This window comes from Notolepis coatsorum, assembly GCF_963971535.1.
Source record: "Notolepis coatsorum genome assembly, chromosome: 1".
Classification (NCBI taxonomy): Eukaryota; Metazoa; Chordata; class Actinopteri; order Aulopiformes; family Paralepididae; genus Notolepis; species Notolepis coatsorum.
Window position 1 is genome coordinate 283,126,810 of NC_140165.1, and position 22,448 is coordinate 283,149,257.

Sequence of the window (22,448 nt, forward strand, 5' to 3'; positions counted from 1 at the left end):
ACCACCCATGAGCACAACTGGCGCTGTTCTACAGTCTTCTTAATTAAGGTAGGCAAATATGTTTTTATTATCTCTCCTGCGCCATGCATGCTCACTTGTTTGATCTTAGTCACAACAATAGTATGTGCGGCTGGCGGCCCGACGTCACTGAGAGAAAAGTCCAGTTACTATGGTTGCTGTGTGTTCAATTCATTCTGTCACAAAAATGTGTAAATTGTCACTAGTGCTGACTGTTAGATGCCTATGATTATTCATGTATATTCATCTATTATACGATCCTGTGCGCGAAAGTTAAGTGCCTTGTTGCTACCCTGCTGCATCTAAATCCACAATAAATTGTCTTCTGATTAGGAAAATAACTGCTGCATTTCGTGTGTGAACTGTCCACATGTTGGTATTCAAGTTTGCAGTCTGTTGTAGTGTAAAATGTTGACCTTTCAAATTAATGGAAAATCACGAATGATGCGCATGCGCATATGACGTTATATTATGAGTTATCTCAGCACCCCAACTTTGACTGACTTCCCGCGTCCCTGGTTTTATTGTCCATTATATTATGAGTTGCGTCAAAAGTTATTTGACAGGTGTAAAAATCTTGAGTTAATGTGGTTGAGTGATGCAGAAAGAGGGTATTTGCACTTGCAGAATATTTAGAGAAAGCTTGGGATAAACGTACAAAAAGAACATATATGCGATGTATTTATTTTGGCCTCTGATGGTGTAGCTTACAAACCTTGGGAAGTGAATGTTATATTCAATTATTGTTTTTGGTGTCTTATAATCCCGTAAGGGATGGGTCGTCGTTCACTCATTCATTCATACACGTGTCAGGACTTACTGATGTCCCTGCAGGAGCAGAGTGCGGCCCTTGCGGCCTCCGATGTCCCACATGATGACGCTGTGGTCTGCGGCCCCTGAAAACAACAGCCTCTGAACGGGGTCCCACCACAGAGCTCCGACACTACCTGAGAGAGAGAGAGAGAGAGAGAGAGAGAGAAAATTGTTATCACAGTTAGTTATCCTTTCTTGTAGGAATACAAATGTGTGGAGACCTTAAAGACCCCACAAAACATCCCATCCACTTTAAAAAGAATTATAGTCAACTGCTCTTGGATGCATGATGTTAAGACCAGCGAAGCGGGGTCGGGATGTTGGTCCTGAGTAGGGCTGGGCGATTAATCGATTTTATCGATTAATTCGAATGAATGATTTAGGACAATTTCTTTATGAGTCACCTTTTATTTTACAAAAAAGTGATGTTTGGTAAAAGTTAGATTTGCACTTTATTAATCCCATTGGGGAAATTCATTCTTGTTTGATGATCAAGAGGCACCTTTTATTTGTTTTAAATGAAGTTTGGTGAAAAAGCAAGTTATTGCACTATTAATCCCAATAGGGACATTCAACTTTGTTTGATCAAGAGTAACCTTTTATATATATTAGTGCTGTCAGGCGATTAAAAAAATGTATCTAGGGGGGCAGGTGGCGCACGGAGATTACGTTCGTCACCAACAACGGGAGACACTAGGATTCGCCTGTTCGAATCCAGCTCCCGGCGTTGCTATCAGCTTGGCTGTCCTCTCACGCTGATACAATTGGCTGTATCAGGGGGTGGGAAGCTGAAGGGTGGGTCCTGGGCGTTGTGGACAGCGACCCCTACAGTTCGGTCGGGGCGCCTGCTCAGCGAGGGTTGGATCTGAGGAGAGATAGTGTGGCCTCCCACACGCTACACTCTCCCCGGTGAGAACCTGCGCGGCCAGGTTGGCCTGCCCCAGGCTGCACATGCGTCGGAGGAAAGCATGTGACAGTCTCCGGTCTCCCGGACCAACAGTAGGGGAAAGTACGCAACAACCAGGAAGGGTGGGATGGGAGAAAAATCGGGAAAAAGGAGGGGAAGAAAGATAAATAAAAAATAAAAAATGTATCTAATTAATTACAGGATTTGTAATTAATTAATCTAATTAATCGCATTTTAATCGCATAACCATTTTAGGCCTGATATTTTATATTCTATAATCATATTTCAAATTGCATGTGTCCGGATGGCAGAATTCAGTACTGTATCTACAAAACCTTCTGTTTAATCATCTTCCCTTTATTCATTTGCTTAGATTTTTCAGGTCTGGTCAATTTTAGCATGGTGTTATTCAGTCAAAAAAAATGTAAATGATATTCTCATTTGGTTCATTACAATTTACTCAAGCCTAGTAACAGACACAGTATTTCTGACACTAGGAATACATTCCCTGAGATCCATAGATGTCCCTAGAATCAGATGCATGTATTAAAAATGTATTAAAAAAATTAAAAATAAAATTGTCTTAATTTTGAGTACATTTTCATAACGCGATAATTTGCTGTAATTTGCTGTGTAATTAATTAATCAATCTAATTAACGCAATAAACTGACAGCCCTAATATAATATTTTTTATTTATTTTTTAAGTGAAGATTGGTGAAAGTTAGGTTTGCACTTCAATCCCAATAGGGAAATTCATCTTGGTTTGATAATTTTTGTGTCAAATAAAAACAAAGCTTATTTGAAATGGTAGAAAATCTCAATGATGCACTGTCATCTGTATTAGATTCTGTCGCCCCACTAAAAATGAAAAAGAAAAAAACCAGAGCCTCGCCCTGGCTGAACTATAATGCTGTCAACAAAGAAAAAAGGAAATGTCGTGCAGCAGAGCGAAAATGGAGAAAAACAAAAACCACCACATGCTGTGATATATACAAAGATGCTTTAACTGCTTATAATAAAACCATCTGCTTAGCAAGGAAAGACTACTTCTCTAAAATAATTACAGAAAATGCTGGAAACTCCAGAATCCTTTTTTCCACTATTAACCTACTACTCAACACTGCCCCTACACCTCCTCAGTCATCAACGGTTAAGTGTGAAGAACTTGCACTATTCTTTAACAACAAAATAACCTTGATCAGGGCCAGCATTACTCATGATGGAAATAAAGCTGATTGCAGCAAACCGTGCAATGTAACCATGAGAAGTTTCACATGCATCACATTAGATGTACTCTGCAAAACCGTCTCAGAATGTAACTCCTCCACCTCAGACATTGACCCTATGCCTACAGCTTTCTTCAAACGGGTGTTTAATAGTGTTTCAAGCCCTGTGCTAGATATCATAAACACTTCCCTTAGAACTGGTATTTTCCCAGATGCCTTTAAAACAGCAGTTGTAAAGCCATTACTAAAAAAACCTAACTTGGATAGTAATGAAATGGCAAATTATCGTCCAATATCCAACCTACCATTCATTAGCAAAGTACTTGAAAAGATAGTTTCAGTTCAAATAAATTCCTTTCTTGAAGAAAACAACATCTTAGAAGAATTTCAGTCGGGATTCAGAAAATATCATAGCACTGAAACTGCCCTCACCAAAATAATCAGTGACCTCAGGCTAAACTCTGACGAGAATAAGATCTCCATCCTTGTCCTGCTAGATCTCAGTGCAGCATTTGATACAATCGATCACGATATTCTAATCGATCGTCTTGAAAACCTTGTCGGTTTCTCAGAACATGTACTAAGCTGGTTCAAAACAAACATCAGAGGGAGGAAATTCTATGTTAGACTAGGAGAGCACATGTCTGATATATACGACAACAACTATGGAGTTGCACAAGGGAGTTGCTTAGGTCCTTTACTCTTCTCCCTTTACATGTTACCGCTGGGTGATATCATCAGAGAACATAATGTAGATTTCCATAGCTATGCGGATGATACACAACTGTACATATCTGCTGAACCAAATGATACAGCGATCAGCTCCATTACAGACTGCTTACTGGCAATAAATAAATGGATGAGTAAGAACTTCCTGAAACTAAATGAGAACAAAACTGAAATTCTAATTATCGGCCCCAAAACTAAAAAAGAAACGTTAATAAAGAACCTAGGAGGACTAACCCCTTGGATCAAATCTGAGGTCACTAGTCTCGGGGTTATCATAGATTCAGAACTGAACTTCAATTCTCATATTAGCAAAGTAACGAAAACATCGTTCTTCCATCTCAGAAATATAGCAAAAGTACGACCATTTATTAATCAGAACGATGCTGAGAAGCTAATTCATGCATTCATATCTAGCAGTTAGACTACTGTAATGCACTTTTCACAGGTCTCCCTAAGAAAACCACAGAGAGGCTTCAGCTAATCCAAAACTCCGCAGCCCGACTGCTAACTAGAACCAAAAGGAGAGAGCACATTAGTCCAGTCTTAGCTGCTTTACACTGGCTTCCTGTAACATTTAGAATTGACTTTAAGGTCCTTCTCCTTACATACAAAGCTCTAAATGGACAGGGACCTAGCTACATCACCAACACTCTAATAAATTACACGCCAGCAAGAACACTGCGATCATCAGCTGCTGGACTACTAGAGGCTCCCAGAAACAGTCAAAAGAGGATCGGTAATGCAGCCTTTATCAACTATGCCCCAAAACTGTGGAACAAACTACCCCAAAACATCAGGGAAGCCAACTCGCTAGACATCTTCAAAAGACTTTAAAACCTATCTCTTTGCTCAGGCATTTCAATGACTTACCTGCACTATTCTTACCATGCCTACTTTACTATGCTAATTTTATCTTATTTTACACTGCCTATCAAATTCATGTGTCGGTTATCACACTTTTTACTTCTTACTGATGACTATTTTTAAACTGAATCATTTTAAACTATTTTTCACACTTTTTACTGTAACCTTGCTATTTAAATTTTTTACTGTTGTTGTATGTCCGTTCTATTTTATAATTTTTAGACTATTTTTAAACTTAATCATTTTAAACTACTTTATTATTTGTATTACTGAATATAGAGCCTATTAGGATGCTAGATCCTAATGTGAAACACTGTGATTTACCATACCCTGCCTATCAAATTCATGGGTCGGTTATTGCACTTTTTACTTCTTACTGAAACACTGATTATTTGTATTACTGAATAGAGAGCCTATTAGGATGCTAGATCCTAATGTGAAACACTGTGATTTACCATACCTTGCTATGCTCGCTCATGTCTGTATTTTTTATGTCTGTTCTATTTTATAATTTTTAGACTATTTTTAAACTGAATCATTTTAAACTATTTTTATTATTTGTGTTACTGAAAACCGTAAGCGGAGAGCCTATTGGGATGCTAGATCCTAATGTGAAACACTGTGATTTGCCATACCTTGCTACCTGTCTATCTTTTTATGCCCGCTTATGCCTATTTTTTACTGTTGTGAAGCACTTTGAACTGCAACCTCTGTATGAAAAGTGCTATACAAATAAAGTTATTATTATTTGAATGATTTCCTTGGCGTTTCTAGTTTTTAAGAGAAAAAAATCGATTAAAATCGTAAATCGGATTTAGTGTGAAAAAATCTGAGATGTAATTTTTAGGCCATATCGCCCTGAGTGGTCCTGGTGTGGTCCTGGTGTGAGATCCGACTGGTTTTTCAATGTGTACATAATGTAAATATCTGTAGATGACAGCATCTACTCTGACGGATCTATAGATCTTAACTCAATGGGGGGCCATTCACGTAATATTACGTGATTGCCCGACAACCATTGGGTTCGTACTGTCAATTGACAATGTCATTGGACCCATAGCTAGAATATAAAATATAGATTTAGCTCTACAAACAAGGTGACACACTTCTATCTTTTAAAGCATGGCCTAGCTAGAACAGGATGAGGCCAATAGCTTGCACTGATTGAGTTAAATGAGGAGGACAGCTTTCATTCATGTGTGTTTTCAAGTTAGACTGTGGAAGCCAGAGATAGACAGAGCAGAGAGCAGATAAGGACTTGGGCTGTGCGCCAAGGTCAATCACGGAGGACAGAGAGGGAGGCAGGGCAGGCCGCTGAGAGAGAGAGAGAAAAAAAATTTTATCACAAAAAGAAAATACTATACAGATTGTTATTTGTGCAGAACTTGTCACCAGAGCGGCGTTTTCACATTCTTCCCCTGGAGACGGAGAGCTTTTTTTCAATATTCTGTGTACTTCCCTGAAAACTTGAGTTGCATGTGTGATGTCACTAATAGGTTGAACCTATCATGGTCCAATATGTGGTAACTTGACACCTTTACTGTAGCTTCAGCAGACACAGAAAGATGAGTCAGTACTGACATGTCTTGAAAGAATATAAGCTGCTGACTTGGAATTCCTGGTAAATATCAACAGGTGTTTGTTGCCAATTTGCATATTCATAGATCCTTGTATTCTCAATGAGGGTAAAGGTGTAGAAATGCTGCTAAGCCATTTTCAGTAGTTTATTGAACAATTTGGTGGAAAAACCCTTTATACAAACCTTTTTCAATATAAAAACTATTTAACACAATCTGCGCCGGAAACGAGTTAACTTGTTATTGCCCGCCATGCGTTCAGCGCCAGAAACTAGTTAACTCGTTTTTGGGATCGTTATTTCGTTTATTCGCTATATCTATTCATAGCTGCAGCCTCTGGTATACCCTTCAGACCTTGTCTAAGCTGGCAGACGGTCAACACCGCCCTCTACTGCCATGCGGAGCTATTGCATCTCATTGAAAATGGGCTGGTGTGTTTTAGGAGCCGATCTGAGCCGGGCGGGCGGGGTTTAAATACTCAGGCGAGCCAGTTCTATACAACGATGGCATCGAACAGTAGCCCCGCCCGCCCGTCATTGTGAAACGGTCTGTAGTGTGGTACAGACCTCCACGAGCATAAGGTACAATAAGGGGATCGTCCAGGCCAACCTCCCCACCACCACCATGGTTACCAAAAATGTATCTGTTTTTTTATTTTGTCTATTAACACTTTGATCGCCATGGGTTAAATTCATAATTTACCATCCCTCGCCAGCTCTATTTGTCTATGGAGAAGTTCCCCTTCTTTGCAGGGCTATAACTTTTTAAATTCTATTGCTACATTGCCATTATTATGGCCCATTCAATGTCCTATATGTATTGTTCAGGGTGTAGCAACGTTAAACTTTTTCATTCACATATTCATACTAAAATATGGTCTAAAGTATAAGTATGTTTTTATCGTTTTCTGCAGCTTTCTTCAGAACGTGATTTATAGCCCTAAATGCATTATATTGATGATGAAATACAGTTTGGTAGCGATCGGCGCGAGATGAAAAATTTCAACTGGACGTACTTCTAGAATGATCTACGTATGATCTGATGATGACCGGATGGGCGGGGGATCGTTTATAATTCCGTGGGCAGCGTTAGATGATTCATCCAGAGTGGGTCATATGTTCATCATAGCAGTTTATATGGAATACGTTAGAAAATAACGCTGAATCTTACCGTATGTTTCTCGCGCCGTTGGACGATCAGCGTGGAGTAGACCGTTTTCGATTATGGGATGTAGAAATGCCCGATCCATTTCCAGGTTGTATAATAGTATATACGTCCAAATAACGTTGTTTATTGAGTTAGGGCGAGCGATCTATTATCCAGTGTTTCAAGATGGAGTCGCGGGAGCTATAGAGAGTGGCCGGACCACATTTGGATGAGTACTACTGGTTCAAAGGTTAATATCCGGTTGGCGATCTGCCGATCGGCCACCAGATGGCGCTCATGAACCGCTAGAGAGTTGAGAGGAGATCAGCAGTGTGTCTCAGAGCTCCGGAAAGGAAATATGATTTCGATGACAGATTTTTGAAATATTGACATCAAAGACGAGTTACGGCGTCTTCGGCAGAATGAGCATGGCTCTGAATGACGTGAAAACTCGTTCCCGGCGATCATAGTGTTAAAACCTCTTACCACGCAACGTCCCACATATGGGATGTTTTTCGGACTTTTTGCAAGCGGCACTTGCAAACCCCTAGTGGCTCGGGTGTGCATATTTTGTAATACAATATATATATATCGAATTGAAGGCTTATTTGTTGCCTGTCGATAGCGACAAAATCCCACAATCCATTCAGCGGTTCTCGAGTTACATGCCGGTATTTGAGGCTTGTGCAAAGTACACGGTATTGCGCAAAATACCACTCCCGACTCAGGCTGCAGTAGTTCCGTCAATCTAGATCCGATCTCTAAAATTATTGTGGATCGTTGTAGCCAATGAGTGTGGCTTTCCAATGACACCCCACGTGCATGTATGAATCTAAAAAAAATAAATAAAAAACTAAAACACGAAAACAGGAAGAGAAAAACAGCCGAATTAATTGAAGTCTATGAGAAAACTGAGTTTTTCTTTGTACACAGTTTACCAAAATCACTCCTAATCACTCATTTCTGAATGGATCTTGAAATTATGGATATGTACTACATAAGGCTTCAGGCTATGGCTAAGCCATACCACATTCTGGGGAAATACTACCTCTGGACTACTAACTACTACAGAAAAACTCGAGTAACAAGTTTTTCTACAACTCAAGTTCAGACCTATGTTACTCTATTACATTAGCACTAAAGGTGAATTTTCCTTCTGGAATCAGAAACTTCAGAATGTCATCTTTCAAAAGAGACCAGGTGCATGCATGTGCTATAAGTATAAAGTATGTTGTTTTGGTTTGCAAAAAAAGTATGCAGTCCTCATTTATTTTCAAGTAAAGAAATTGCCACTTTTCTGCTCACTTGATAAGAGGTTAATGATCATGTGGTACTTTGGAATCGGTGGAATCAGCTGCTGCCACACAGTCACCAAGGTTACACTCTCACCCTTTCAACTCACATAACAGCCACTAATATCTCTATTCTATCAGAGCAGCCTGTCACAGGCTGAGCTCCCATTTCCTCTTAACTGGGGTCTTTAAATAGTTTGATGACATTATTTTCCAGCCCTGCTGTTTGCTTTCCAGTCAGGACTAATAAAACCTATTCAAATGGAAAGTATTGGGGGAGAGAGAGAGAGAGATGAGGGATGAGAGAGAAAGGATGAGAAAGAGAGCGAGAGAGAAGGGATGAGAGATAGAGAAGCCAATGAAGTTGGTCATATGATGCGCAAAGCCATTTGGCGTAGGGATGGGTACCGAATCCGGTACTTTTAAGGGTATCGACCGAATCACGTCGGTACTACCAAAATGAAACCTATGAAGTGTGCCACACGTTCACATGCACAATACACGCTTACCTAGGATTTTACTTGACTCAACAACAAAGCAGTCGGGGCAATGACAAGCCGAAAACGGTTGCAAGTGTGGTTACACTTTACAAAGCTAGATGCAGACAACGCTCGCTACAATATTATATATATAATATATTAACAAATTGTTCTAAATAAATAATGATAATAAATTATTTGAAGTTTGGACACATTTCTTACAACTGAGGTCGGTAGATAATTTTTTTTAGACTAAAGTACCGAAAAAAGGTACCGTTGGGTACCGGTATCGATTCACAGGTACCGGTAGCGGTTCAAATGTGAACGGTACCGAACCCTAATTTGGGGTGACTCATCATTGGGGAAGCGATTACTGTAGTTCCTCCTCTAGAGAGGTTTTACTGTAGCTACACAAGCTGTTCTTCCTCTAGAGGTTTTACTGTAGCTACACAAGCTGTTATATTTCGTATAGCTTACGCTTTGCTCTATTGGAACTATCCCTTTAATCATATACTATCATGAAAACTTTCACCACGTGTACGCACCCTTCTGCCTGACCACTCCCACATCCGCTCCTATATAAGCGGGGTCATGGCCATACCATCAGCTCCCTTCCCTACTTTCACCACGAAGTCCGTGTAAAGCACCGCTTTAAGTTTAGTGATAAAGTAGTTAGTTAGTTATAGGAGCTGTGTTGGCATTGTTTTTTGTTTCTCCCTCTCTCACTAATTTACGGGAGAAAGAAAGGATAATGTCGTCACCACCGGAGAGTCTAGAGGATGATGATCCATTCTGACCTCGACCGGCGCTTCGCATTTGGGGCACGCGTCGCTGAGCAGTTCCCCTGCCGGCGTTGTGCTCCGGCTGTGCAGCTGGATACTATGCCGCGAGAGGCGGTGGGCTGTGGGAGAGCTGACGGTCTCTCTAGGGCGGGTGGCAGGGGAGGAAATTAGGCCACTTTACTCACCAAATGCGAGTATTTTTTAGGTTTGGCGAGTGATTCATGAAGACCACTCGCCAGTCTGGCGACTAGTAAACAAAACAAAAAAAAACATTCTGCAATCACGGTCACTGGCACGTCTCCTGAGTGCTCGCTTTAGTTGACAGTGCCACGAGAGCACTGCACAAGACCCGCGGACATATAGAATGTTTAATAAAAGTTCCTGCAGTACTGGCCAACCCGCAGACATATATAATGTTTAATAAAAGTTCCCGCAGTAGGCTACTGGCCAACCCGCGGCGGACATATATAATGTTGAATAAAAGTCCCGCGGTACGTTAAACACAGCAGAAGTTGGAAAACAGACAGACTGACCAACGGGGAACTGCATCCAACCCTAGTACAACCCTCGAGTCTAAGGCAAGGACACATTTAAATCACAGAGGTGTATGTTAGTCTATTGGAACTGTATACAGTAGTTAGCTTCTAGTTAGCGTTTTAGCTATATAGCTGCTTGCTAGCTAACGTTAGCCCTGTGTGTGCTCAAAGCAGCCAGCCCCATGTTAGCCGTGTATCTGTTATGACTATAATGTTTCCAAAAACGCACCGGACTACGACGTAAGGTTATATGTTTTATTGCATGCCAGTGCACAACAACACACCAACCGAACTGACGATACCACAACACTGAGGGTATTTCACAGCCCTGTCGTCCAGCCCGAGATGCATCCAGCTGCAGGACCGCAGAACCCATACGAGGCTCCTATTGTCCAGCCCACCGTGCTGTCTTAAAGGCACAGTGAACACCGTTGTGATGCCTACCCACCCAGATGCATACACAACATTGACGCGGCTTGACAACCGAGGTTCAAAGTTAACTTGATTGATTGATTGATTGATTGAAAACTTTATTAACAGATTGCAGAATGTGTACAATACAGTACGGCTCAATACACATAATTGTTAAGGGGATGCAGACCAGAGAAAGACTTTCGTCTTGTTTACATTAGGGTCCCCCATTTTCAATTCATCATAACATATGACATACACGACATACAGATAGACAGTACTGCTACATCTATACATTTCACATCTATCTATACACTTCACAACATACTTCGGTTTTTTTCTTTCACTGCCCAACCCAGTATCTTTCACTGCCCAGTTCAGCCCAACCCAGTCCAGAATAGATCCCTCTTTCATGTTAATATGTTTTATGCTAATATTGTGAAGAGTAGAGACACTGTTATTAATGTTTTATGCTAATAAATATTTTAAAGAGTAGAGACACGGTGTGATTATTACTATGATTGAAAATCAATTGAGACGAAGACAGACAAAGAAGTAATTATAGACAAAGAAGTAATTATCACAATTAGCGATTTTTTTTGGCTGGTAAAAAATCTGTTTGGCTGGTAAAAAAAATCAGCTACTCGCCAGTTGGCTGGTAAGCCAAAAAGTTAGTTTCCTCCCCTGGCGGGTGGTGTTTTGCGACGCGAGCCTCAGGTGTCAGAGTTGTGCGGGGGCAGCTGCACAGCTTGCGTCCCCGCTCAACAGCCGGCTCCGAGCAGGAATCCCTTCGTTACCTCTCCATAGCGGTATGGAGGGGATTCTTGTTTGATGCCCCACGTTAACACAGTGCTCCTCCTCAGAGAGTACGAGCTTTGTTTTCCTGGGGCCCCGATTTCGAGTCTAGGGTTCGAGTCCCGGGTCTCTGAAGAGGGATGCCCTCTGCCACCGCGCTGGACGATGCCCCGCCTTCAAGACGAGTGAAGCTCCCGGCACGGAGGATGCAAGCTTGGTGTTTCGTTAGGGGAATATCCCCGAGCTCAAGACTGCAGCAGCCCGCATAAAACGGAGCTTTGCTGCCGATGCCACTGTAACTCTTGTAACACCGTTCTGTGAGAGGGACGGGTGTTGTCTGCCCCCTTTTTTCCTAAGAGTGGGCTGAAGAGGGGCGGTCAGGTGGCGTAGCGGAGATTGCGTTCGTCACCAACGCCGGAGACGCTGGATTCGCCTGTTCGAATCCAGCTCCCGGCGTGTCACCAGCTTGGCTGGCCGTTCACACTAATACAATTGGCAGTATTAGAGGGATAGGATCTAAGGGGGGTAGTGTGATCCTTCCACACGTTACACCCGCTCAGTGAGAGTCCGCGCTGCCAGGTGAAAAGAAGCGGTTGATTGGCTAGACGTGTCGGAGGAAGCACGTGATAGCCTCCACTCTCCCAGACCGACTGTGGGGGGTAAGTGCGCAGCGACCAGGAAGGGGATTGGGAATTGGCATAACGACTAAATATTGGGATGGGAGAAAATTGGAGGAAAAAGGAGGGGGAAAAAGAATTAAAAAAAAAGAGTGGGCTGAAGAAGAGACAGTTGGCTGTCTGAAGTGGTCAGGCCTGCATCGCTATTCCTCACATTACACAGCTTCAGTAGTAGCCGTTAGCTAAGCAGTGGGCCCGTGAGTGCTAACCGTTAGCTTGCTGCTGCGTTAGCCGGTAAGAGCTAGCTATGAGCCGGTAGCTGGCCGTTGGTCAGTGCCGACGGTGGGCCTATGGAGGCTAGAAACGTTAGCTTTGTGCTAACCGTCAGCCTGGAGTTAGCTGTTAGCTTGTGCTAAACCGTTGGCATTAGCCGCGGGGAAGTAGCGGGCCTCGACGGCTCACGTACATCTCCGGGGGGAGATGATGGAGTAGATCAAAACATCGGCAGGGGGGTCTCACGCCCGTTGGGTGGGCCACCAGGAGTAGTGCGTTCGCGTACTGACAGTCTTGGTGGCGCCCTCTGTGATGTTTTGGATCGACACGCGTACCTACCCCCCTCTTAGGACTGGGGGCGGCGGCGTGACTAGGGCACGGGACTGGTCCTAGTCGCGCCGGACCAGTTTAACCCGTTGTCCGCCGGGGCGCAGACAGGTTCTGGTACCCCGAAGGACTCTGTGCTTTTCCGGGGGGAAAATGCCAGGTCGGGCCGGACGTCACGGGTTGATGTCATGAATGTGTAGTGTGTGTCATATAGATGCCGCCACGAGTTGCCCTTAACAGTGGCATGCATTGGTCCATACTGTGTTGTACCCGTTTGCACGATGTTAAGGGGTTGGTCCTTCTCCATTTGTTTTCACCCCTCCCTCCCTGCTAAACCAGGGATGGGAGGGGGCTGTCGGGGAGGTTGCTTCTGTCAACTCCTCTATGCATCCCTGTGTAGGTCCCGGTCCTCCAGGCCCAGGTCGGGCCTTGCCCTCGTTGACCTGTTGGCCTGGGTTAACCCTTTTTAAACCTGAAACGCTTGAACTGCATTGTATAAGCCTGTGTATACGCGCAGTTCTGTTTCTGGGGTTTCTTTTTTTTTAAAGGTTTATTTTTTGGCGTTTTATCGTTTTTATTTCTACTGGGTAGTCCAGTAGGGAGAGACAGAGGAGGAATGGGAGACAGAGTGGGGGGAAGACATTCGGCAAATAACGACGGGTTCGGGAGTCGAACCCGGGTCGGCCGTGTTGCGGCTGAGCACGCTATGTGGTTCGCCACTGGGGCGCCCTGTTTCTGGGGTTTCTTAGTGGGTTAAGGGAGCAACCACCTCCTGTTATAATAAACATAGGGGGGTGTTTGCTCCCCGGTGTGTTGGTAGCAGAGTCGACTCTCGGGTTGAGGCCGGCCTGACCACGTCTGCCCGAGAGTATAGCCCCGCATCTTTCATGACGTCTGCCAATTGTGTCAAACTCTTTCTCTGAACCTCGACCCCGCTGGGGTCGGGGTTCGTGGAGATTGTGACATGGTGCACAGCATACCGAAACACCCTTTCAGCCGGGATACTGTTCTTACAGTAAGTCCCTTAGGCGCCTGTCTAGTCCAGTGCTCCGGGCACAGGTTGAGTTCTACTCTTGGGACCTGTCGGCCTAGATTGAGGGATCAACCTCCTTGGAGGGATGTCTCCCGGCATGCCGGCTGGCCCCTCGATGTTGTGGGGGGGGGAGCCTCCTTGGGAGCGCTTCGGAGCGGCGTGCCAAGGGGAGAAGGGCCTTCACCTGGTTTAGGCTCTGTCCGATACGCTGGCGATGTGGGGGGGGGGGGTGGTGTTATATGAGTAATAGCGAGCACTTTGCTCTGACTCACTGAGGACCCCACGGTCTTCCGTTTCGGCGGTGGACTGGGGAAGGAGCTGATGGTATGGCCATGACCCCGCTTATATAGGAGCGGATGTGGGAGTAGTCAGGCAGATGGGTGCGTACACGTGGTGAACGTTTTCATGATAGTATATGATTAAAAGGGATAGTTCCAATAGAGCAAATCGCTCGCTATTACTCATAACTAGGGTTATAGATAACCTTTGTTCCTCCTCTAGAGGTTTTACTGTAGCTACACAAGCTGTTCCTCCTCTAAAGGTTTTACTGTAGCTACACAAGCTGTTCTTCCTATAGAGAGGTTTTACTGTAGCTACACAAGCTGTTCTTCCTATAGAGAGGTTTTACTGTAGCTACACAAGCTGTTCTTCCTATAGAGGTTTTACTGTAGCTACACAAGCTGTTCCTCCTCTAAAGGTTTTACTGTAGCTACACAAGCTGTTCTTCCTCTAAAGGTTTTACTGTAGCTACACAAGCTGTTCTTCCTATAGAGGTTTTACTGTAGCTTCACAAGCTGTTCTTCCTATAGATGTTTTACTGTAGCTACACAAGATGTTCTTCCTCTAGATGTTTTACTGTAGCTTCACAAGCTGTTCTTCCTCTAGAGGTTTTACTGTAGCTTCACAAGCTGTTCTTCCTCTAGATGTTTTACTGTAGCTACACAAGATGTTCTTCCTCTAGATGTTTTACTGTAGCTACACAAGATGTTCCTCCTCTAGAGGTTTTACTGTAGCTTCACAAGCTGTTCTTCCTATTGTTGTGGAAAATGTGTATATGGAGTGAACTAGTTTAATATAGGTCAACTAGCAGTACTGAAAGACACTAGGGCGACGGTCCGGCTGATGTTCTTAAAACAAATTGGATAGGGACAGATAGACATTTCAGTACATCACATCTTGTTCTTTTAATCTTGTAACATCTTGTTCTCTCTTTCACACATACACATATACACACACACATCTCACTCACTCACATACACACACACTCATATGGCTAAGAATGAGATTGCGGCAGGGTTTGAGTCTATTCTGCCATGGATATCGGTCAATAAGAACACCGGGTGGATCAACTATTTGTTTTACAATCAGCAGCGGTATCTCAACTACACCGAGGAGGCGTTGGATGCAATGGGGGACCAGATGCACGCGACCAGTACGGTGGCGTGGCAGAATAGACAGGCTCTGAACTGGTTAATGGCGGAGAAGGGTGGAGTCTGTTCCATGTTTGGACAGTACTGCTGCACATTCATTCCGACGAATGTGGGGCCAGGGGGAAAGTTCTCCGAGGCCATGGCTAAGCTGAAGGATTTGAGGGAGGAGTTGAGGGGGAATTCTGGCCGGAATGAAGAATGGTGGGGGAGTGGGGTGTTTGAAAGATTGGGACAGTGGGGAAGCATAATGATGCAGACGGGGATATCCATTGGGGTGGCAGGGTTGATATTGGTTCTCCTTTTCTGTTGTGGTATGCCTCTCTTGGGTAGGCTGGTAACTTCACACGTAACGAGCCGAATGCTGATGGTGGGGCAGAAAGAGATTGAGCCACCAATCGGGCCATGCCCTCAGCTCTATGCTGCCTTAAAGGGAGACGAGGGGATAGAGGATTAGGGGTATGGTGAGGAAGGGACATTTTCTTTTTGTTTGGTTCAGTTTTGTTTGTTTTATTCCTTTAACTAGGCGTATGCATTGGTCCATACTGTGTTGTACCCGTTTGCACGATGTTAAGGGGTTGGTCCTTCTCCATTTGTTTTCACCCCTCCCTCCCTGCTAAACCAGGGATGGGAGGGGGCTGTCGGGGAGGTTGCTTCTGTCAACTCCTCTATGCATCCCTGTGTAGGTCCCGGTCCTCCAGGCCCAGGTCGGGCCTTGCCCTCGTTGACCTGTTGGCCTGGGTTAACCCTTTTTAAACCTGAAACGCTTGAACTGCATTGTATAAGCCTGTGTATACGCGCAGTTCTGTTTCTGGGGTTTCTTTTTTTTTAAAGGTTTATTTTTTGGCGTTTTATCGTTTTTATTTCTACTGGGTAGTCCAGTAGGGAGAGACAGAGGAGGAATGGGAGACAGAGTGGGGGGAAGACATTCGGCAAATAACGACGGGTTCGGGAGTCGAACCCGGGTCGGCCGTGTTGCGGCTGAGCGCGCTATGTGGTTCGCCACTGGGGCGCCCTGTTTCTGGGGTTTCTTAGTGGGTTAAGGGAGCAACCACCTCCTGTTATAATAAACATAGGGGGGTGTTTGCTCCCCGGTGTGTTGGTAGCAGAGTCGACTCTCGGGTTGAGGCCGGCCTGACCACGTCTGCCCGAGAGTATAGCCCCGCATCTTTCATGACGTCTGCCAATTGTGTCAAACTCTTTCTCTGAACCTCGACCCCGCTGGGGTCGGGGTTCGTGGAGATTGTGACATGGTGCACAGCATACCGAAACACCCTTTCAGCCGGGATACTGTTCTTACAGTAAGTCCCTTAGGCGCCTGTCTAGTCCAGTGCTCCGGGCACAGGTTGAGTTCTACTCTTGGGACCTGTCGGCCTAGATTGAGGGATCAACCTCCTTGGAGGGATGTCTCCCGGCATGCCGGCTGGCCCCTCGATGTTGTGGGGGGGGGAGCCTCCTTGGGAGCGCTTCGGAGCGGCGTGCCAAGGGGAGAAGGGCCTTCACCTGGTTTAGGCTCTGTCCGATACGCTGGCGATGTGGGGGGGGGGGGTGGTGTTATATGAGTAATAGCGAGCACTTTGCTCTGACTCACTGAGGACCCCACGGTCTTCCGTTTCGGCGGTGGACTGGGGAAGGAGCTGATGGTATGGCCATGACCCCGCTTATATAGGAGCGGATGTGGGAGTAGTCAGGCAGATGGGTGCGTACACGTGGTGAACGTTTTCATGATAGTATATGATTAAAAGGGATAGTTCCAATAGAGCAAATCGCTCGCTATTACTCATAACTAGGGTTATAGATAACCTTTGTTCCTCCTCTAGAGGTTTTACTGTAGCTACACAAGCTGTTCCTCCTCTAAAGGTTTTACTGTAGCTACACAAGCTGTTCTTCCTATAGAGAGGTTTTACTGTAGCTACACAAGCTGTTCTTCCTATAGAGAGGTTTTACTGTAGCTACACAAGCTGTTCTTCCTATAGAGGTTTTACTGTAGCTACACAAGCTGTTCCTCCTCTAAAGGTTTTACTGTAGCTACACAAGCTGTTCTTCCTCTAAAGGTTTTACTGTAGCTACACAAGCTGTTCTTCCTATAGAGGTTTTACTGTAGCTTCACAAGCTGTTCTTCCTATAGATGTTTTACTGTAGCTACACAAGATGTTCTTCCTCTAGATGTTTTACTGTAGCTTCACAAGCTGTTCTTCCTCTAGAGGTTTTACTGTAGCTTCACAAGCTGTTCTTCCTCTAGATGTTTTACTGTAGCTACACAAGATGTTCTTCCTCTAGATGTTTTACTGTAGCTACACAAGATGTTCCTCCTCTAGAGGTTTTACTGTAGCTTCACAAGCTGTTCTTCCTATTGTTGTGGAAAATGTGTATATGGAGTGAACTAGTTTAATATAGGTCAACTAGCAGTACTGAAAGACACTAGGGCGACGGTCCGGCTGATGTTCTTAAAACAAATTGGATAGGGACAGATAGACATTTCAGTACATCACATCTTGTTCTTTTAATCTTGTAACATCTTGTTCTCTCTTTCACACATACACATATACACACACACATCTCACTCACTCACATACACACACACTCATATGGCTAAGAATGAGATTGCGGCAGGGTTTGAGTCTATTCTGCCATGGATATCGGTCAATAAGAACACCGGGTGGATCAACTATTTGTTTTACAATCAGCAGCGGTATCTCAACTACACCGAGGAGGCGTTGGATGCAATGGGGGACCAGATGCACGCGACCAGTACGGTGGCGTGGCAGAATAGACAGGCTCTGAACTGGTTAATGGCGGAGAAGGGTGGAGTCTGTTCCATGTTTGGACAGTACTGCTGCACATTCATTCCGACGAATGTGGGGCCAGGGGGAAAGTTCTCCGAGGCCATGGCTAAGCTGAAGGATTTGAGGGAGGAGTTGAGGGGGAATTCTGGCCGGAATGAAGAATGGTGGGGGAGTGGGGTGTTTGAAAGATTGGGACAGTGGGGAAGCATAATGATGCAGACGGGGATATCCATTGGGGTGGCAGGGTTGATATTGGTTCTCCTTTTCTGTTGTGGTATGCCTCTCTTGGGTAGGCTGGTAACTTCACACGTAACGAGCCGAATGCTGATGGTGGGGCAGAAAGAGATTGAGCCACCAATCGGGCCATGCCCTCAGCTCTATGCTGCCTTAAAGGGAGACGAGGGGATAGAGGATTAGGGGTATGGTGAGGAAGGGACATTTTCTTTTTGTTTGGTTCAGTTTTGTTTGTTTTATTCCTTTAACTAGGCGTATGGTGAGGAAGGGACATTTTCTTTTTGTTTGGTTCAGTTTTGTTTGTTTTATTCCTTTTTACTTCAAAAAAAAAAAAAAAAAAAAAAAGGGAAAGAGAAAACAACATGTAAGGTTTTTTTTTTGAAGACATTTTGTATTGGTTCTTTCCTTTAAGAGTGACGGGGGATGGTCTGAGTGATGGTTTATTTTTTATTATTTTGGTTTATTTTACTCATGGTCCTGGTCAAACCGGAATGGGAAGGGGCATCGGTATGGAATGGTACGGAGTGTCGGTTCTGAGCCTGAGGAAGCATTGAGAAGAAGTGTTCTGGGGATCGGTTCTGGGGACGGAAGGGACAAAGGGGGGGGCTGACGCAGTGGGCAAGATGGGCACCTCCCGTCCTGGCATGTTGTGACATGTTTCGACAGGCCGGGAGGTGTGAAGATGGGGGGGGACACGTTGTGAGGTCGGGACCAGCGCCTCCCGTCCAGGCATGGGGACATGTTTCTACGGGGACTGGAGGTGTGGCGTGGTGGTTGCTGTATTGGCAAAATGTGATTTTGGCAATACGGTGAAGAGACTATGGCGTGGGCATGGAAGGGGGGCTGAGCGATGGACACTAGGATTCAATGTTATGGAAGAGACAGTCATTTTTTTTGGGGAGGGATGTTCTATGTTTAGTTCTGACGGTCAACTTCTCCTTTCCCTGATGAGAGTCGCGGTTTCCGGCCGGAACTGTGGCTCATTTGGTAAGCGGTGGAGGTTGGGGGGATTTGTCTGTCAGGTTAGGATTATAAGTTGGGGTATTTTTTTGATGTTTTATTATTACTCTTGTTTTGAGCGGTTTTGTGTTTATTGTGAGAACGGTAGTCAGCCTTTGTTGGTCCGTTAGGGGTCCAGTGAATGAAGCGAGGTTTCTTGTTTGGATTAGGCATTTAAACTTTTATTATATAAATATGGTTTAGGGAGGGGGTAGGCACCCCGAACCTCTAGGCCATAACAGGCGGCAGTGGGCTCGCAAGAGTCTGGGCGCACGTTAAACACATAATATAGTGCTGGGGAGTGACTGAAGGCCCTCGTGCGTAACGAGGTATGAAATAACATACCACTGTGGTACCGTCTAGTCGGCCCAGGAAACGTCGCACGTAAGTTGGTGTGGGCACTGGGTGGTACGTGGGCGACAGTCCACACCTAGGAGCAGGGCGGTGCACCGTAGGGGGCACAGCTCCTGCCGTGAACAGGCAAGGCTGGCGAAAACGGTCAATATTTCCATGCCCGGAGCAAGCGGGGTGGGGACAAGACCGTCGGTTTCTAAACTGAGTGGCTGATAGGTACTACGGACAGTCAGCCGCTTGGGGTCCTGACTTGATGACGGACTATGAGGTCGCTATCGACTGGGTCGCCAGCCGGTTGGGAGAGCGTTATGACCCTGTTTATAGTCACAGACACGCGGGATGTGGGACCGTGAGTGACTGGACAACAGTGGCATGAATGCACCTGGCTCAATGTACAGTCAGGCCACAGTAACCTTACTAACCGATACAGGGTTAGTAGGCGAGTTGTGCCTCTGTGATCAGCAGGTTTGAAAAGAACCACTGGGAAGCAGAAGGGTAAGGGGTGTCAATTCAGAGGAATCTGGATTGTCTCTCCTAAGGTTGGAAAGGGACCCAGCCTTAAACTGCACCTGAAGGTAAAATAAGGGGACTGCTTCCGTTCATGAGAGGAGACCTTACCGCCGGAAGTGGAGACCTGCATCTCTGTTGGGGGAGAGGGGCCGACGTCGGACAAGGCAGTCCTAAGAAAGGAGCTGGTTGTTGCGTCGTAGCGGACTGCCTAAACCTTACGGGGAGAGGTGCATCTAAGTAGGGGAAGGAGTGCATCCGAACGGGAGGAGGGTACTCTTAACTGGAAGGAGGTTAAAAGGGTCAAAGCGTCTCGTTTAGTTAGACGTTCACATTTTCTTGGTTATATGATTTGGGTGGGACTAGGGATAGCCCCAAATGGGGGAATGTTGTGGAAAATGTGTATATGGAGTGAACTAGTTTAATATAGGTCAACTAGCAGTACTGAAAGACACTAGGGCGACGGTCCGGCTGATGTTCTTAAAACAAATTGGATAGGGACAGATAGACATTTCAGTACATCACATCTTGTTCTTTTAATCTTGTAACATCTTGTTCTCTCTTTCACACATACACATATACACACACACATCTCACTCACTCACATACACACACACTCATTTTCTCTTTCATTAATCTTGACTCCAGACTCCAGCTTTATCTCTCTTCGATGTTAAATCTATGTGTCATCTTAATGTTTTTATCTCTCTTCGATGTTAAATCTATGTGTCATCTTAATGTCTTTATCTCTCTTCGATGTTAAATCTATGTGTCATCTTAATGTACGTCATGTCATATCTGATATAATATGTCACGTCATCATATCTGTCATGTGGGGGCAGGGCTGGGAAGGTATTTATCTGGGGGGCACGGGGGTTGAGAGGTTAGAGTGTTTTTGTTCAAGCTGTGGTGACCGTCTGCTAGATCCATAGCTCTGCTGTTAAACTTTCTTTCATTAAATAAATTGCCTGTTGAAATTGGAAATATCGTCTCCTGCTGTGTTAACAACCATCAGCCACAACACTATAGAGGGGTTTTACTGTAGCTACACAAGCTGTTCTTCCTCTAGAGAGGTTTTACTGTAGCTACACAAGCTGTTCTTCCTCTATAGAGGTTTTACTGTAGCTACACAAGCTGTTCCTCCTCTAAAGGTTTTACTGTAGCTACACAAACTGTTCTTCCTCTAGAGAGGTTTTACTGTAGCTTCACAAGCTGTTCTTCCTCTAGAGAGGTTTTACTGTAGCTACACAAGCTGTTCTTCCTCTAGAGAGGTTTTACTGTAGCTTCACAAGCTGTTCTTCCTCTAGAGAGGTTTTACTGTAGCTACACAAGCTGTTCCTCCTCTAAAGGTTTTACTGTAGCTTCACAAGCTGTTCTTCCTCTAGAGGTTTTACTGTAGCTTCACAAGCTGTTCTTCCTATAGAGAGGTTTTACTGTAGCTTCACAAGCTGTTCTTCCTCTATAGAGGTTTTACTGTAGCTACACAAGCTGTTCCTCCTCTAAAGGTTTTACTGTAGCTACACAAGCTGTTCTTCCTCTAGAGAGGTTTTACTGTAGCTTCACAAGCTGTTCTTCCTCTATAGAGGTTTTACTGTAGCTACACAAGCTGTTCTTCCTCTATAGATGTTTTACTGTAGCTACACAAGCTGTTCCTCCTCTAAAGGTTTTACTGTAGCTACACAAGCTGTTCTTCCTCTAGAGGTTTTACTGTAGCTTCACACGCTGTTCTTCCTCTAGAGGTTTTACTGTAGCTTCACAAGCTGTTCTTCCTATAGAGAGGTTTTACTGTAGCTACACAAGCTGTTCCTCCTCTAAAGGTTTTACTGTAGCTTCACAAGCTGTTCTTCCTCTATAGAGGTTTTACTGTAGCTACACAAGCTGTTCTTCCTCTATAGATGTTTTACTGTAGCTTCACAAGCTGTTCCTCCTCTAAAGGTTTTACTGTAGCTACACAAGCTGTTCTTCCTCTAGAGAGGTTTTACTGTAGCTTCACACGCTGTTCTTCCTCTAGAGAGGTTTTACTGTAGCTACACAAGCTGTTCCTCCTCTAAAGGTTTTACTGTAGCTACACAAGCTGTTCCTCCTCTAAAGGTTTTACTGTAGCTACACAAGCTGTTCTTCCTCTAGAGAGGTTTTACTGTAGCTACACAAGCTGTTCTTCCTCTAGAGAGGTTTTACTGTAGCTACACAGGCTGTTCTTCCTCTAGTCTAGAGAGAGGTTTTAAGATACAGTAGACAAATTTATCTTGAGCAAAAAGGCAGTAAGAAAGCAGTAGTTGCTGAGCCAGAATGTTGTATTGTTTGTGGTGGAAGA

At 44.6% G+C, this 22,448-nt stretch overlaps 1 protein-coding gene across 2 annotated transcripts in view; it reads right to left on the reverse strand.

Annotated features, from left to right (window-relative positions):
* The window catches only part of wdfy1 (WD repeat and FYVE domain containing 1), a 135,769-nt gene that overhangs the window by 95,230 nt on the left and 18,091 nt on the right, over nucleotides 1-22,448 (reverse strand). For both annotated transcript variants that reach the window (XM_084319352.1, XM_084319350.1), the window contains exon 7: nucleotides 839-965. In XM_084319352.1, coding sequence (XP_084175478.1) covers nucleotides 839-965 — 127 coding nt within the window. The remainder of the gene's footprint in view (nucleotides 1-838; nucleotides 966-22,448) is intronic.